Genomic DNA, 17,560 nt, shown 5'->3' with positions numbered 1-17,560 from the left:
ACCCACCCCACCCTCCCCCCTCCACACCCACCGTTCAATTTGGTAGTCCGTCGTTCACAACTCCGGGTGCGGTTGCTCATCAAAAATGCAAATCGTAAACCTTCAACAGGATCCTAATAAACCAAAGAGCAACCCTCATTCTCTCGAGCTGATCTTCGACCTCGCACTTCTATCCGCTTTGAAAATCCCCCCCGGCATCCAGGGTTAATGTGTGTAATGTCCTAAATCTCACTTCACTTCGAATCCCTCGCTAATATCACGAGGAATCAAGAATGCTACACTCGCACGATCCCGTGTCAGGCCTTCAAAGTATACAGTCCCTTCCGTCCTCTCCCGACCTCGTGCCGCTTTCTGCGCACACTCCAGTGTCGTAGGAGATCCGCCAAAATATATGACCTCCGTGATCTTGCGCAGACAGCTTCATCTGTTAGTCTTCTTTCTCTATTACAGGGAACGGTGTCGCAACCACTGTTCCAATGAATCATCCCCCCCCCCCCGGACGCCTCTCCCACTCCGCTACGCTTCCCCTGTGTCCTTCGTCATCCGCTTCTGGTGGTGCTCGCAGTAGTTCGAGTTCGACGGTGCCATCAGCGGGCATTGCCAGTTCTTGCCGTCCGACCTTTTGCACGGTTTTCCGCCCACGGCGGCGCTTTTGTACATGCCTTTCAATCGGGGTTTCGCGTTTGCCTGCAAGCCCGCCTCGGATTCCTCTTTCCCGCACTTCTCTTCCCACTTCACGCTCTCATCGCCTCCTTTCAACGTCACCGAACTCTCGTCGCTTTTCCAATACACTGCTGGCACCTTCTGCCTGCTCGCACCTCCCTTCACGTGTCGGCTCTTCGGTGCCCTTGTGCGCCCGCTGGCGTTCATCTGAGCCCAGTACCTCGCCGTCCCCTCTCTCCGAGCCATGGCCGCGGCTTCTTTCTTGCTGTCCGTCTTCACCGTCGATGCTTTATCCTGTACAATGGTTTCGGCAGCACACTGGGGCGACGGCGATGCTGTGGCCTGGGTCACCCCCACGATAGCTTCACACAATATGTACCTGCCTTCCCCCGCCTGGAAGTAATATGGATTGTTGCGAATGATCTTCCCGATCTTGATCCGAGGCTTCACCAGCCCCTGGAACACGGCACCCAGCCCGGCCTCCTCTATTCGCGACGCGGCCTCTCGTGCCGTCAGGCCCCCTCTGCCGGCTTGAAGGAACACTTGGTACGTGATGTACACCAGGCTGTCGGTCGGTTTCTTGCTCGGATGATCCGACGCTAGCTCCATCACCTGCACCGCCTGATTCTTGCTCTCGTTGCCGCCTGCTTCCGCCGCTGGCGTCACGTGCTGCTCGTTCTTCCCGGAACTCGTCCCTGGATTCAGTTCATGCCCCCGCTTAGACCCGGCCACTCACCCACGCACAAACCCGCGCTTCCGTTGCGCGCAAACCACGTCGCCTTCGACCCTACTGCATGCATGCAACTGCTCCCTACAACCCCATCCCCTCCACCAACTACGCTCATATCCATCCAATGCCACCCTCAACACCAGCATCCCCGAACTCACCCCACAACCCAACCACAACTTGCACTCATCCAAAACACGTACCATTTTCCTCCGACCCTTGCCTCCGTTTCAAGCCCGACCTTTCACCAACCAGCGCACGCGCACACAAACACATACACACACACGCGCACATACCGTTAGCGCCCTAACACAAGTGTAACTCCCACACCCAACATCTCCCCACCAACTGTCTCAGGCTCTGCGTTCAGCGCGCACAGGGACGTCGCTGCGCGCGCAGCCAATGCCCCTCGCCTCGCCCTCTCTGCTTATATCGCATCAGTCCAACACATGCGCACCACCACTCTGTTTGCCTGCTCCGACCATGCTCACAAAAACCATTTGCGTCCAACACAACTGTCGCCTGCCAAGCCAGGTACGCATTCGACACACAACATCCACCGTCCCCTAACACAGCGCTCGCGGTTCCACACAGCCAACGCCTGCTACTCACCCCTAACCCCTCACCGACACATACTTGAAAGCTCCCTTCCTCTCCCCTCCCAAACCAAAACCCTTCCCGTGTGCTGGATGCCGGGCTCTCACCTCTGCTGCCTGTGCTCTTGCGTGACCACCCTCGTCTCCTCAAACTTGTGTAGCTTCTGGGTCTTCGCTGCAATCTGTTCCACAAAAGTGACACGTCACGATTCAAACGTCTCTCTTGCTTGCGTTCTTCGCCGTTTCTATCTACCCCAACTGCGTCACCGGACACCCTCGTGCATATCACATACACGCACCACCCCACATGAATGCATGCAGCAATCACATCTCAACTCACTCATTTATTACTACTCCCTCCCAAGAACAAATAAAATATATAAATGGAGGGGGGGGGGACTGATTCACTCAATCGACTGGCCGTGCGGTAAGAGAGAGAACTCACGTTCAATGCGAGGTCACAGCCGCTTCGTTCAGTCCTTTTCGCCGCGGACTTGCCACCATCTTTGCACGCCGACGGCTCCGCACCCAACCAAGCCACCCCACCGACTCTGCCATTCTCGTTCAATCGAGACTGCTCATCCCCGAACTTCTGTAATGTTACATGTTCTGGAGACAACGTGCTCGTCAGCCCCTCGTCCGACACGCCCGATGCCCGCAACCTGTCCTCTTCCGCACCACCTTTCACGCTCCTTACACCGCCGTCCTCCGCACCCCCCGGTGCAAACCTCCCGCATTCATCCCACCCCCGCAAACCGTCGCTGCTCGGACGACTCGGCTTCCCGTCGTCCGACTGTCCCGTGAACTGATCACACTCCTTCACGATGTGATCGCTGCTCTTCGGCCAGAAACACAGCTTCCTGGACTTCCTGCTCAGCTGCTCCTTAGCATTAAAGAGAAATTTCCACGTCTCCTCCAAGCTCGCCACATCCACGTCTGGGCGTTTGTACACTCCATGCGAATCCCGGCTCCCAGACTCCACTGCAATTACACGCACCCTTTAGAACCTCACGTCTCCACCACACCCACTCCCGCACGCGCTTCCTAAATTTAAACCACGCGCGCATTGCCCACGCACCCCACCTCCCACCCACTACACCCACCCGCCTCGCCAAAATCCGCCACCGAATTGGCCCCTCCGACCACAATGGCACGCTATCGGTCACACCCTGAACCCCCCCGCCACTCATCCAACACAACAACGCCACAATGCCGGTGAGAATCTTACACGAGAAGTCGAGGTTCGGATCCTGCGGCAGCAGCCCCTTCAGAAACCTAAGCTTATCCAGCCACGTATAGGCGCTGCGCGTCTTTACCACCACGGTCGACGCAATTCCCGCGTCATCCTCCATCCCTCCTTCCTCCTCCTCCACCTCGTCCTCCTCTCCCGCCTAGTCCTCTTTCCCCTCCCAAACGCACTCCTGCACTCGCCCCCGACCACCGACATCCGCCTGCCCGGACTCCAGCGAAGGCGCCTCGACGCAGATGGGATTAAGCGCAGCAGCCTCCGCGCCGAGGCATCGTCGCTCGCGCCAGACCGCACGACGCACGCGACCGACACCCATGCGACGCGCGGAGGAGGAGCACCATGCACGCTCGGGCGGGCCCGCAGTGGCGATCCCGGACAAACGCGGCCGAGGGCGCTCAAAACCCTAATGCCATGGAAACGCAGCAGGGGACAACGAGGGGTGGGGAAGCGCAAGCGGTAGCGGTAGCGAGGGAGAAAGGGAGCAGGAGACGAAGAAGGAAGGCGGAGGCGACGAGGGACAGTCAGAGGGAGTGAGAACGAGCATGAAAGGTCGTTCCTCCTACTCCGGCAGTTTCTTTCCCGCGCGCTCGTTCCTGGTGCTTGCGCTACGCTGTGGCGCTCGCTCTAGGCTTTATACTCTGGACTGTGTAGACTTTGCTTTTGGCGCGTTTGGGTTTGGTTAGTTCTGGTGGGGTTGCGTTCCCTGGTGGGGCCACTCTATTTTTTACTTCAGGATCACTTCGAAGCTGCTGGGCTGGTTGCCTGCAGGATGAATGCTGTTGTGCAGTTTTTCTTCTGAGGTGTCTTTTGGTTTTTGCTCTCATGAATTTAGTTTATCATACTTCGCATTTCTTGCTTGGGTTGCGTATTTATGTCAGTTGTTGCACGCGTAATGATTTTGATGTAAGTTTGGTTGTTTGTATTTCTATTTTATATCTTCTCGTTTTTTTGATGTTTTCGACATTAAAACGTATCATGTGAATATGTTCAGTGTAGTGCAATGAATCTTTACTAAAGGTTTAGAGGAAGTTAAATATTTATTTATTTATTTATTTATTTACAGCTTAATATTTATTTTTAATGTATAGCTCTTATAGAATATTTATTAAATCTTTGATATTAATTTATAAATTTTTTGAAGATTAAATATACAAAATTAGAAAATAACAACCCAAGTTGAAAAAAATATTATTTATTAATTAGGAAAATAATTTTTTATTATACATCATTTTTATAAGCAAGGAAATTAACTGATATTTTTTAAATATTTGATGATAAATATTAAATACTAATGTAATTTTTGAAAATTTATTTAATACATAAATTAATTAAATATATAATTTTTAAAAAATTAGAACCCATCTTTGGTATTTGTTGTTTTCATTGTGTTCATGCTTCAGTAGACCAAAGCAATTGAACTAATAGAGGTGGGTTTGAACACGGAGAAAGACTAATTATATGAATGAGGTTTGTTAGTGTCACAATTGCCTATATTCTGGCTTTCTAAAATCAAGTATCAAACTACAAAGCACCAGGGCTTACTACTTTCGTCTTAATTCAACCCATAACCCATTCTATGATTATCAATTCAACAATACTTCTCTCAATCACAATTCTTCATAAGCAAATAATAAAGAAAATAAAGAGGTAGCACCAAGCTTACCTTGGCTTACGACTCTCACTCTAGCTTTTGGCTTACAAATCTCAGTCTGGCCTTGATTGCTCTTTCCTCAACCTATTTATCCTACCAAAAAGATGATCTGCCGGCCAGTGAATTCCAAAGGTTATGATCATTTGAATTCTTAATCATTTATTCCACTAACAACCTATTGTTGTCAACTAAACTACCTAATCATCAGTCTAATTCTCAAGGTTATCAATAACCAACCAGTAACTTATCACAAAGTTTATTTACCTATTCTACATACCCCCACTCCTAATTGTGTAGCGTCCTCGCAAATATAATTTAGCCTCAACTTTATATAGACGTAGCAGCATTGGCTTCTTCAATCAATGGCATTCGCTTACCACCCTTTGAATTGGTGACCTTCTCCTTTGCTACATCTTCATCCTCTGCTTCGATGTTCGATGGTTCTCCATCCAAATGCGCCATCCGATCTTCATTCAACAAATCCAATTTTCGTACCTACGACTCACGTCAAGCAATTTGGTTGTCACGCTGTCGTAATACCTCAAGGCTTGCTTGAAAATGCTCTGGGTTCTTGGCTTTGGAAGGAAGAATAGAAATTGCAATAACAAAATCCTAATTCTAATAGAATACTAATAATGCTCTAATTGGACCACAATAATGCTAAACAACCTTAATCAAATTCAAAAAAAAAAACCTCAAAGAAATTTCAAACAAACAATAAAAATTCTTAAAGTAATATTAGAATGATCACAAATATCACTCAAATACATCTCAATTCAATCTTAATTTAATTCTAGTTAAAATCATATTGAACTTCATTCAAATTTTAGGCCAAAATTAATTAAATCTTAAATCCTAATAAAATCCTCCATCCTAAATCAAATCCGTAACAAACCTTAAACCAAACCCCAACCAAATCCTAAAACAAATCCTAACCAAATCCTAAACCAAACCCAAAACCCTAAATCAAACCCTAATCAAATCTTAATCCAAATTCTAAACTCTAAAATAAATCCTACTTAAATCCTAAATCCAAATCCTAAATCCTAAACCAAACCCTAACCAAACCCTAAATCAAACCCTATCCAAATCCTAAATCAAATCCTTAATCCTACCCTAAACCCTTAACCAAACCCTATCCAAACCCTAAACCAATTCCTAACCCAATCCTAGTAATTCCAACAACAGATTTAAACCTCAATAACTAATGAATAAACCATTGATCTTAACTCAAATTTTGCAGACTTCTTAAAAACTAAGTTGAAAATAATCACAAATTTTTTGAAAATGATCGGAATTACCAAATAGGCGATAATCTCAAAAGTGTGCTCGGGTATTGGTTGGCCTCCTTCTCCAACCTTGATGCCAATAATCCAGAGCCAATATCTCTTTTTTGTACCTTTCGATTGATCTCAAAATTCTCATATACATAGAAAAACAAGTCTTATATCCTCTCACATAAGTTTCACTCCAATCCAACTAGTAGGTTGCAAGAAACCTTAAAAACCTCTACTAGACCTAAAGTTCTACTTTTTGAGACATTGATCCACTTAAACCTCAATATCCCTCAATTCAACCGTTAGATCGAGCTCAAATTCACAACACATATTGAACACAACTATAACCATAAACCTACAAATTTTACCTATAGATCTATTACAAAATTCTTGAAATCATCCAAAACGTAAACCCGTAGATCGAGCTCAAATTCACAACACATATTGAACACAACTATAACCATAAACCCACAAAATTTCACTCGTAGATCTATTACAAAATTCTTGAAATCATCCAAAACATAAACCCCATTTTATTTTATAAAATCCAAGTCATCCAAAACAAACCTTGACTTTGTAAAGCTCTTACAAAGTCATAACAACTCCAAATCACCGAAAATCAATGCCCTTAGAAACCTTATCCAATCTTCTATCAAATCCCACTCTCCGATCTGCCAAAGAGTCCCGGAGTCGTTGTCGAGACTCGGTTTTGTGCCACAAGGTCTGATTTCGACCCTAGTTCATAACTGGCCCTCTCTGGGTATCAACATCTAGTTTTTTTAAGTAATTTTTACTAGAATTTACTCTTAACGTCTTCCTAAAGATGTCTAAATTATTTATTTTTCCAATCTACCTTATTTTGCCTTATTTTTGGCCTTACAAAGTAAGTAGAAGCTATTTTTTCTAAAAAGGCAGCATTACTACTAAAAGTTTTACTACCTTCCTATCTTTTATCCATATTTTTCTACTTTTTTTTTTAACTTGGATCTTCTATAATAAGATCCATATTATCATCTTTCACCATATAGTTGTGTTACAACATGACAACGCTTCCACAATATAAGTTCGATTATTTTTATAGTTGTTGATTTATTTTTTTAGTTTTAAAATATTTAAATTATACAACATCAATTTTTATTTCTTCTATGCTTCAATATTTATTTTGATTGATAGAAGTATTTTCTATAAAAAAAATTAAAGTATTAATGAGATGCTATCACAAAACTTGCATATTAGAATGCAAAAAATCAATTATCAATGTTGTTAGAAAAACCAATTGTTCAACTTTTATTTGAAAAACAAATAAATTAAAGCAACAACATTTTTATATCATATTGTATTTTAAAAGGAATGTAAAAATAAAGTTCAATATCATTCTAGTTCATATCAATTAATAGTTGTTGAAATTGCAACACATACATAGAAATTCATCAATTTACTTTTAGAAAAACCAACAACTATCATATTTTGTTATTTTTTAAGTCAATTTCACATTTTAAAACTAACTAGCCAATTTCTTTGCATTTTAACTAACAAATAATTTAAATTTATCTTTGTAACATGTTGAAAATATTTAAATACTTTCTTATATTTTCTAATAATTTATCATTTTTATATTTATTTATTGATTTTTTAAAATAGAATTTATTACCTATTATATATTACTAACTTCTATTTTTGATATTTGGAATTTTTTAACTAAGTGAATCTAAAATTTCTAAAATTTAACTTTTTAAAAATATATGCTTATATATATACATATATATAATAAAAATAAATTAAATTATGTTTTAAGATTTTTTAAAAAATCAAATTTTTATAATTTATGTCTTCTTTAAATATTTTTTAATTTTACTTATTGTTGAAATAATCAATATAACATCTTAAATACTTTAATTATATTTTATCTTATCTTGAAGACAAAAATATTATTGAATTTTGATAGAACAAATATGTTCTTTTTATTCTAAAGTGCATCTATTCTTTGAAAACTTGAATACAAAATTTAAATTATTTTATTATATATATATTTAAAAATATATTAATATATGTATAAAAACCTAAATTAATTATCTATTTGAAATAAAATTTGAATTTAATCAACTACATGCTCTTTAAATATGGTATAAATTCTATATAATAAAAAGTTATACATTTAATTGATTTAGTGGTTATTAATTTTAAAATGAGTTCAAATAAAAAAATATTAATACTACATCCCCATTTACTATTGCTACATCTCTAATTAATATTACTACACCTTGCATGACCAATATACAACTTAAACTGACTTAAAAACATGCTTCTGCACTCAAGGAACATTTGGCAGCTCAATATTTAATTCTAATATTAATATAAAAATAAATAAATAAATAAATATAAATAAATAAATTTTTGAGACAAACATTTAGTTTTTTATATAAAATGTTTACAGTGTCTCTTTTAACCATCATCTTTTTTAAAAATAATTAAAATTAAATTAAAATTAAAAATTAATTTTAAAAAAAAATAACATGCAAATGAAAGAGGCATATTATAACACACACATAATTAACAATATTATTTATTTAGATGTGAGGAATTAGATAAAATAGGTTAAAATAGATAAATTATACAATATCTTATGGACAAACTTCTTAGAAGCTTTATAGATGTGGATTTGACTTTATACATATCTATATATAATTGGTAGATTAAGAACTTGGCTAAGAAGGTCAAAATGTTCAAAAAGAGTTAAAATGGTATTTTCTTTTTTATGTTGATCAAGAAAGAAAAGAGAATAGAAAAGAGAGTAAAAAGTCTTAAATAAAATAATAAAATATTTAAAAAAACTTAATTACAAAAACCTAAATTTACTACAACATTAAAAGTATAATAGAAGCATGGCAATAAATAAAAAAGAATATCAAATTGATCCATCTAATTCTTAAATCAATTTAATGTAAATAAAATATAAAACTATTAATTATTTTTTATTATTTGGCATCCTTGTAAACTTTTCTTCTTGTCATACCTCTCTTGTCAATCCTTCTTTATAATTCACCTCTAACATCTCTCCAACTTATTTTTGATATAAAATAGTCTTTTTATAGCTTATTTCTACCTTTGCAATTGACCTCTTACAATTAATTGTCTTATACTTTTTCCAAGCTACTCCATTGCAACCCTTCCTAAGAGTTCTATTTTCAACTCTTCTCATCCCTTTTAAAATACCACATTATTTGAGAACAAAATTGTGAGATTAATGAAAGAATGCACATTTCTAGAGATTGCAAAAGTAGATCAAAGTGGAGCAAAGTGGAGACATTTGTCTTAATTTAAGTTTAAAGTTGGTTCATTTAATATTCTTCTAAAAAAACCAAGATCATCTTAACAAAAAATAATATTTAAATATTATTTACTTATTAAATTAATAATAGAATACTATATAGTTTAGATGAGACTTAAACAAAGTAAATTTCTATATTTTAGGAAGTATAAAAAAAACAAAAAAAATCATAGCAAAAGATTATTCCAAATTTAAACCAACTAAAATATTCTTTTTCTCAAATTAAAGATACAATTAAGAAACTAATGAAAAATATTTCCAAAGAGTCTTATTATTCTAATTTATTATTCTTCACTTATAGTAACAAAAAATCAGGTCCCCAAAATGTTTTCTTGAGAGAAATCTAAGAAAATTTTGAATTATGAACTAAACAAATAAACTAAAAAAAAAAAATCTAAAATTAAATAAGAAATCAAACCAAATCAAATATAAGTACATTCTTATAATCAATTTTGCTATAAATATCATTGTGGTAGATGTTAAATTATCAAAATTACTAATTTTAAATAAAGATTTGAGGATTTAATTTATTTTTATGTAGAATTTTTTAAAAAATCAATAGAAATGTCTTTTATTGCACTTTAAATTTTAAATTTTAAATTTTAAATAAAAATAAATTCTATCACAAGAAACCTAAAGAATGTGTTAGAATATTTTTTATTTTGCTTAAATAGGATTTTGAATATATAAAAGTCAACAAGATATTGGTAAAAAAAAAAAAAAAAAAAAAAAAAAAAAAAAAATCTAAGAGATTCTAATAAAGAAATAGCTTTAAAAAAGTAGTAGCTAATTTCTAAGAATTATTATTAATAAAAAAATGAAAAAATATAGATAATCAAATAATTAAATAAGTAATTAAAAGAAATAAGATCTAAATTGCTTAATTTATAAAGAGATAAAGTTAAATATAACTATTAGGTTTTAATAAATGCCAAATATATTCTATATTTAAAAATATTTTAAAGAATCATCCAACTTAATTTATTTTTTATTTAGAAATAAAACCCTAATTTATTAAATACTTAAAAATTTTGTTTTTCAATAATAAGTTAAAAAATCTAAAAATATTATTGAATAATTATACATTTTTATTGATAATTTTATATATATAACATAAAATTTATGCATTAAAATGTCTAAACTTTGAAGTTCGTGTTGCATTGAGTATAATATTTTTTTAAATATCAATGACTAATTTTCTGATTTATTCCTTTTTATGCAAAAAATATAATACAATTTTTTACAAGCCTATTTATTGCTTTCCATTCTATGTGAGGTTTTAATTACCAAAACTTGACAAACGAATAAAATAAAAAATGACCTTACTGTATGAAAGAAATCCAAATTTTGTAGAAACTTCTTAACTCGACATTGCAACATATAAATAAGATGTCTTCCACGGAAATATAGTACAAGAGAAAATCAAAATTTTATTTATACCGTAATTTCTATATTCTATTTGTTTAATCTTGTAGTTGGCTTACTCATAAATTGTAATAAATAAAAAAATCAAATAATAAAAATTAGAACCACCTGAATGAAGAAATGTTAGCTAAAAAAGACTCACTAGCCAAACTTCTTGATACACTACTGTCAACCTCAACCTTACTTGAAATAACTCTCAAGAAATTAATGTACTCATGTGCACACCCAGATTCCATGTCTAGAACGAGGCTGCTGAAAACATGGCAAAATCTAATCCTGAAAAGTGGCTCAGAAAACACCGCCACATGTATTTCCGAGGCCATGTAACGCCAGCATTTGGTTTGATTTCAAGCTTGCCACATTGAATCCATCCCACAAACTTGCGGACAAGATCAGCACAATGGTTTCATCACAATCTTACAATGGTAGAGAGAAATCTTTAAAGCGATGCAAGACAACAAACATACATCCATACACACACACACACACACATATCTATATATATATATCTTAAGGCATTATTTCAAGTTGGACCAGATGGGGTTTCTCTCAAAGGCTAGATAGTTGGCTGCTTTGGGGTGGAGCTAGCACTTTCTTGTCACTAAGCCAGACATGACCTCAACCTGGCTTCATGGAGTCTAGCTTATTAGAGCTTCCTTGTAGAAGTTGCCTTGTTTTTGGTTAACGACGTATCATAGACATTTCATGAAGTCTTGGCTAGTTCCACAAAGGGTAAAAATACACACGCGCCCCCCAGAGCTGCAGTGTGTGGGATAATAGTAGGCGATGACTGCGTGACCAGATTCGCGTTTTGTTGACCTGTACACCACACGCTAGTGTGCACGATCGGTGGATAATCTGGGTGTCGTTGCCACCCACCTGCTCATTTTGCCCTAGCATCACCGAAACTTTTAGAGTTGCCCGAAGGCTAAGTAAGTTTAGGAATGATGTACTGTGCAATGTTTAGCGGAAGCAAGCTGATTCACCGGTCCATTTCAATATCAAGTGGACCAGTTGTATCCTTTACACAGAGGTTTAACTAACGGTTGGGCTGATTTAACTTCACCTGGTCGATGCGTGGAGAAGTGATGGTATTGGAGAATCATATTGAAGCGAATCACGACGCTGATCTAAGAAAGATTGTTTGATTATGACTGAATTGCGTGGATGGAGCTGGTGAAACGAGTATTGGTAGACGCTAACAAAGCTTGCGGTAGATTTTACGACTCAAGCTAGGGACGTTACGCAGTTCTGAAAATTCAGCATGGTAGATCAATATGATCACTACACAACTCCATTAAACGGCAAGGTAGGGTAGATTCCTCGTGAGAAAGGCTGTTTTTTATATCACTTGGGTCATTGCATGTAATGTGGTTCTTGCTACGTGCCCTATCCATTGACCACTCCATGTTTGATTTTAGGTTTTTACAAGAGATGACGAGTTGCTACTGACGTAAGTGCGTTCGCTAGACATGAGGTTTAATGTAGACCTCGTCCAACTGTACCTGCATGATTCCTCAACATTGTCAAAGCTCAGAATCAAATCATTTGCTATCGTCCTCTGCGATGGGTGATCTCATGCTTCGCTTGTCGTCTAGCAAGTGGGGCTGCTCATGAGAAAAAGCTTGACGGGGATGTTAGAGAGACGAACATGAAGACTTCGTGAACAAATATGTGCATGTTTTCGGTTGCTCCACAACCTCGATCCAGCCGGGATCACTTTGTTTAGAGTGAAATAGCCAGTCTTTGAATCGATGTATTCCGATCGGCTCTCTGTTTCTGAGTGAAATCTATAACGATCAAGTTACTCACTGAATCCACAGTAACGCTAGATTGCAGCTTCACAGCAAGTCGTCCTGAACGTTGTCGGAACCGTGAAAATGAAAGTGCCCGAGCCTGTGAACAGGAATTTAATACCCGTAATCGTGTATTATTGTAATGTGAAATATCAATGTCAAGTATGTGACACAACTCTGTATGCACTGGGTTAGAATGAACAGAAACTATTGGTAAACATATTATGATTTGGTCTATGTTTAACATCAATAATTATTTCAAGTACATATGACCAAAAGATTGTGATATATTTTTTTTCTTCTTTACATTTTCTTATGTATTTGAAATATTTAAGACCTTGTTTGTCAATGGATAAATATAATTAGATCACTTGTTGTCAAGAAGTTAATCCAAATATATATATAATAAAATATTGCAGAAAATCATATAATTAAATGCTCACATAACATATCTTTGTAAAACTAAAATGTACTCAAAGAGTAAAGTTTGTTTATTTGTTAGTTTTTTTGTTTTTTGTAAAAAATATATCTTTTTAATGTGATAGTTTATACTAATAATAATAGCAAAATATACATTCAGCTACATGGATCTCTTACTTGGCTTGTCTTTTCCCAATAGCCATGCATTTTCTTGACATTAAAAGAACACCAAAAATTAATGGGACAAACACGCAAATTTATTGCCCAGGTACAATTTTTGAAAAGATCCAATCATTAAAAGTAAGACTTGTTTATAAATGTTTATGGTGCAAATCATGGTTTAATGACATTAAAAATTCAAAATAAACTGGCTAAAAGAATTTAAATCTTCTTAAGTCAAACTGACAAGAATTTACTTCATTTAACCTATGAATGAATAATAGACAGTGTGAAAACTAATACTGAAAACAACCACCACTTTCAAATTTTACAAACACGATGACGAATAATATTTAAGCTGTATTGAAAACTACTGTTGTCATTGCATTCAATTAAACACTCTTCCTAGTTCAATTATTGTTTATTCTTTGATTTTATCATTTAAGTTTGAATAGTAGATATAATCATAATTCTAAAAAAAAATCATTAATCAAACACAAGTAAGAATTATTTGCACATTCCATTGTCATTATTCAACATTATTTAAAAATATTTTTTCAATAGCAAATCTAACACATACATATACGTTTGTATTTATATTTATTAAATTTATTCAAGTAATGGAATAAGTGCATCCAAAAATCTATTAGAGAAGCATCACAGATCATGAGAAAAAATAATTTTGCTTTTGCAAGCGGTGCCAGACGTAGTAAAGCACTGGTCAGTGTAGTAAAAACCTTCCACCGCTCGCAGTGAAAAACTCTAACAGAACAGTTTCCTCTGCTTCCAGTGGACCATTTTCTTCCACAAATCAAGAATGTAGGACAACAATGCATCATCCTCAATACAACAAGATTCCCAAATACATTTCAAAAGTGTATAATGCAAACATCTGCATTAGTCCATTCCTCATGAAATCCCTGCTACCTGTACGTGTACTACTTGATCTGAATTTCCTTCACAAGCCAAAGCCAAAATTTGATCTGATCTGAGTTTCAGTCTCTCCATTTCGAGAGTCTGAAGGACAAAGTCTCAAAAATCTGAACCACTGGGCGCAGGAAAATACTAATAGGTTTCCTACTGTTGAGGACCTGTGACTCACCCAGGCAAAACTCCGAGCCTCCAAGTAACATAAGATGGTGATGAGGAAAATGCTCCGTGTTGATAGCACCACTAATGCAGATTCAGTCTGTCAGTGCCAATGGATGTGTCACGTAAATCTAGCACATCTAGGATGTCGATGTAAATATCAGCTCCTGATAAAAACTGGGAGGTCACCCTATCCAACCTGGTGAATGGGCGAAGCTTTTCCAAAACCTTGGTCCAGAGGTGCAATATATGTGAATACACAAAAAAGGGCAGAAACACTTTCCTCCAACATTGAGCTGGTTACGGCAACTCACTTGACTTGGCTACTGAAAATTGACTACGAGTTGTTACCTCCATCTGCAAGAGAGCCAGCAGACTCTGCCTTCATGGTCCTTGGAAATCAAGAGCCCAGGATCATTCTCAATCAAGGAAGCCAGTTTGTCTGAGCACTGCATTACGCACTCTACTCAAGTCCCTTCCTTTCAAAGTCCGCCCTGCACCTTCACAGACAGAGAAGGTTGTCTGCTGGCTTTGAGCGTATTCTCGTTGGATGTGTAAGTGAGGAGGAAGCCTCTCTTCCTGCTCGTCTTCCTTGTCACTATCCACGTCATCATCAGCCCACCTGTGCTTTTTCTCGGCTCCCAGAATTTTCGACCAGTCGGGGACATTCACTGGCGCCGATTGATGCATCATTTGCCTTGGACTACTCTCCCGAATTTGTGGGATAGGAGTGATCATTCTCAATGGAGTTGCAATCCCTCTGGCTTCACGACTGGAACTTTGGGCGGTGTAGTTGACATAACTCCCCACCAACTTGTGTGGGGAACGACCATATCCTCTGCTACTGTGGTCAGCGAAAGCTGCAGACAAACCTGGTTCGTGCTCAACCCCCATCCACCTCCTTCCCGTGTTCAAAAATCGATACGTGTCAGAGCTATCTGCTCTACTACTAGAGATACCGTCATGCGTAGGGATATTATCGGGTGACCCGTCAGCTCCTAAATCCCAAACATCTTCTTCATTTAATTCGCTCACATCATCTACGTCGTGTGTGGAGGAATACCCAGAGGAGGAGTACCCCAGCAACTTATCTGCTTTGCTAGCACCCCCTTCTTGGAAACCGGATCTCGGCATTGCGAGAGCCACACGCAGGTCACCTGAACATTTATAAGATAAGAACAGAGGTTTTAAGGGTCCATTTCAAAACCTCAAATCTTACAATACCGACCAGAAACAGGTAAGTATAACCTGCGCCGGGTTTTCGTAAATAGAATGAAACATTCACAAGGTTGCTTATTAAACTTGAAAAATAATATGAAACCCTATTCTGTGAATCAGAAAAGGATCAGTATACCACAAACGCACTGACCCGTTCCATAGAGAGCACTCCCATAACCCAAAATTTGCAAGTGTGAACATTTTCACCGCATGATGTAAGTCAGTAAACTACAGCAGCTTGTTCAAAATGCTGCAGACTTTACTAATTTGTGAGAGGCAAGTGTGAACAGCGACCTACTCAACTCCACACAAACATCCACTTACAATCCGGAATTCTAACTCACAACCCTGATGAGAACATCGGAGGACGATCGCAAATATCCACGATGTATGTCACATGGGGATTAGCTTCTAAGTCGGCCTCCAAGTCACTTCAACCCCAGGAAATGTTAAAATCCCATATGAACGAAGATGGCAAACGCTTCCCTCGACAGACCAAAACCTAAATCATGCACAAACCACGGCAAGGAGAGTACTGATTTGACTTGTTTCTTATATTTTTTGATTTTTAAGATACGGAAAAATCGCCAAAACAAACCATGCGGGTAAGCCCGAAGAAGCCTTACAGGTCTGCTCCTGTCAGTCTCTGTTAACTTCCGCAGTTCCACGACGAATCTGCGTGCTGGCAACCTCGACCGAATGATCCAGTCCTTAGGCTTGCTGCTACTACACCTCGACAAGCTTAACATGAGCCATGCAAGAGATGCACACCAACAACAGCATCTACTGTAACTCTGCGCTCTGCTCCACTCTGTTCCACTTTATCAAACCTCCAACGTGCCAACTTCATCAACTTTACTGGCGTATCCCCTGAGACAACCACATGGCATGAGCCTCACCTTTTCAAAGAGCTAAAAGACTAGCTTCTCGCAGCGACCAAATTCCTACACGCTACATGCTAACCACTCAACCCCAACTGCCAAGTAAATGGGAAAAGAAGGAGAATGAAAGCGGGGGGAGAAGAAGAAGAAGAAGAAGAAGAAGAAGAAGAAAAAAAAAAGAAAAAAAAAAAAGAAAAAAAAAGAAGAGAGCAAATCCACCAAGAGAAAGAAGAAAATCCTTCCTTCTCGGAGGCGACACTGATTCCACACGCTACATGGCTGTTGCCAACAAGAGAAATAACACCCTCATGCATCCCGGTCTAAAGCACCCGAAAATCAGGCAACCCAACTCCCAAGACAAACACATCACGCCCTGCGCGACGAAAATTACTTGCCTCCAGTCCCTGGGAGGAGCCCGCCCAGCACCAAATTACAACGACAATGTCCGCAACGATCAATTGGTGCTCGAGGTCGAAGTGCGCAATTGCCGGTCGGAGCACAACAGCCAAGGCTGGGCACGAGTCTTCCACACTGCCCAGGCCTACCGCTGACGCTGCCGTTGACGCGCTCTGCCCTCTACCACCACCCGCGAATGGAATAGTGCGTGCTCACGGCTCCGTCGCCGCACAGAGCATCTTTTCACGACGAGGACAAGTCTCGTGACGGCCTAATGACAGACACACCTTCCCCCTTGAAGCCGTGCCGCGGACAAACCCACGAAGCGGCGGGACACTCCCGACGCTAGTTAGTTCCAGCTTCCTCTGTCGCTCTCTCTCGATCTCGCTCTCACACCCCACAGTGGAACTGGTGGGGCTCCGTTGCTCTTGGTGGGACCTGGGCGCTCCACTTGACGGATTTTTTTTTATCTATCCTCCCTCTTTCTCTTCGCTTCTCCTCCTCTCTAATCTACGTTTCCCCTCCTCCTTAAGACCACAAGCAGTGTGTCTTTTGTTTTGTTTTGTTTTTTTTTAAAAATAATACCTCTATGACAAGCAGAACTGAGGTTCAGTCCACGCCTCGAGCGTCAGACAAAATCGGGATTGCATCTCCTTCGATGACGGCAATGAATCTTGGCATGAGC

General features: G+C 38.9%; 2 protein-coding genes across 4 annotated transcripts; both read right to left on the bottom strand.

Annotated features, from left to right (window-relative positions):
- Nucleotides 1-53: 53 nt before the first annotated feature.
- Nucleotides 54-3,349, bottom strand: LOC149988463 (uncharacterized). The gene is made up of 5 exons (XM_090252516.1): nucleotides 3,215-3,349; nucleotides 2,432-2,967; nucleotides 2,095-2,168; nucleotides 1,594-1,631; nucleotides 54-1,358 (listed from the first exon to the last, which is right to left on the bottom strand). The coding sequence occupies exons 1-5, from the start codon at nucleotides 3,336-3,338 to the stop codon at nucleotides 517-519; spliced, it is 1,614 nt and encodes a 537-aa protein (XP_090108642.1). The 5' UTR covers nucleotides 3,339-3,349; the 3' UTR covers nucleotides 54-516.
- Nucleotides 3,350-14,111: 10,762 nt separating this feature from the next.
- LOC112286078 (protein S40-5) lies at nucleotides 14,112-17,422 on the bottom strand. 3 transcript variants are annotated; one of them, XM_024527625.3, is made up of 3 exons: nucleotides 16,875-17,422; nucleotides 16,225-16,468; nucleotides 14,112-15,537 (listed from the first exon to the last, which is right to left on the bottom strand). In XM_024527625.3, exon 3 carries the CDS (start codon nucleotides 15,512-15,514, stop codon nucleotides 14,801-14,803), a length of 714 nt encoding a protein of 237 aa, XP_024383393.1. In that variant the 5' UTR covers nucleotides 15,515-15,537; nucleotides 16,225-16,468; nucleotides 16,875-17,422; the 3' UTR covers nucleotides 14,112-14,800. The 3 variants fall into 3 exon arrangements, with proteins under 3 accessions (XP_024383393.1, XP_024383391.1, XP_090108641.1); XM_024527623.3 differs by having other exon boundaries at nucleotides 16,197-16,468; nucleotides 16,875-17,040; XM_090252515.1 differs by lacking the exon at nucleotides 16,875-17,422 and adding an exon at nucleotides 15,923-16,100 and having other exon boundaries at nucleotides 16,225-16,874.
- Nucleotides 17,423-17,560: the final 138 nt, after the last annotated feature.

This window comes from Physcomitrium patens, chromosome 8 (assembly GCF_059467195.1).
Source record: "Physcomitrium patens ecotype Gransden chromosome 8, ASM5946719v1, whole genome shotgun sequence".
Taxonomy (NCBI): domain Eukaryota; kingdom Viridiplantae; phylum Streptophyta; class Bryopsida; order Funariales; family Funariaceae; genus Physcomitrium; species Physcomitrium patens.
The sequence above is the reverse complement of the archived record's forward strand: the minus strand, read 5'-3'. Positions and strand labels throughout refer to the sequence as shown.

Coding starts and splice junctions, on each gene's coding strand:
- LOC112286078 (XM_024527623.3), bottom strand. CDS start 16,347: ATGTTAAGCTTGTCGAGGTGTAGTAGCAGCAAGCCTAAGGACTGGATC. Junction 15,538..16,196: donor TCTTCGGGCTTACCCGCATG/GTTTGTTTTGGC, acceptor ATAAATGTTCAG/GTGACCTGCGTGTGGCTCTC.
- LOC149988463 (XM_090252516.1), bottom strand. CDS start 3,338: ATGGAGGATGACGCGGGAATTGCGTCGACCGTGGTGGTAAAGACGCGC. Junction 2,968..3,214: donor TCCGAACCTCGACTTCTCGT/GTAAGATTCTCA, acceptor GTGTAATTGCAG/TGGAGTCTGGGAGCCGGGAT. Junction 1,359..1,593: donor GCAAGGGTCGGAGGAAAATG/GTACGTGTTTTG, acceptor AACTGAATCCAG/GGACGAGTTCCGGGAAGAAC.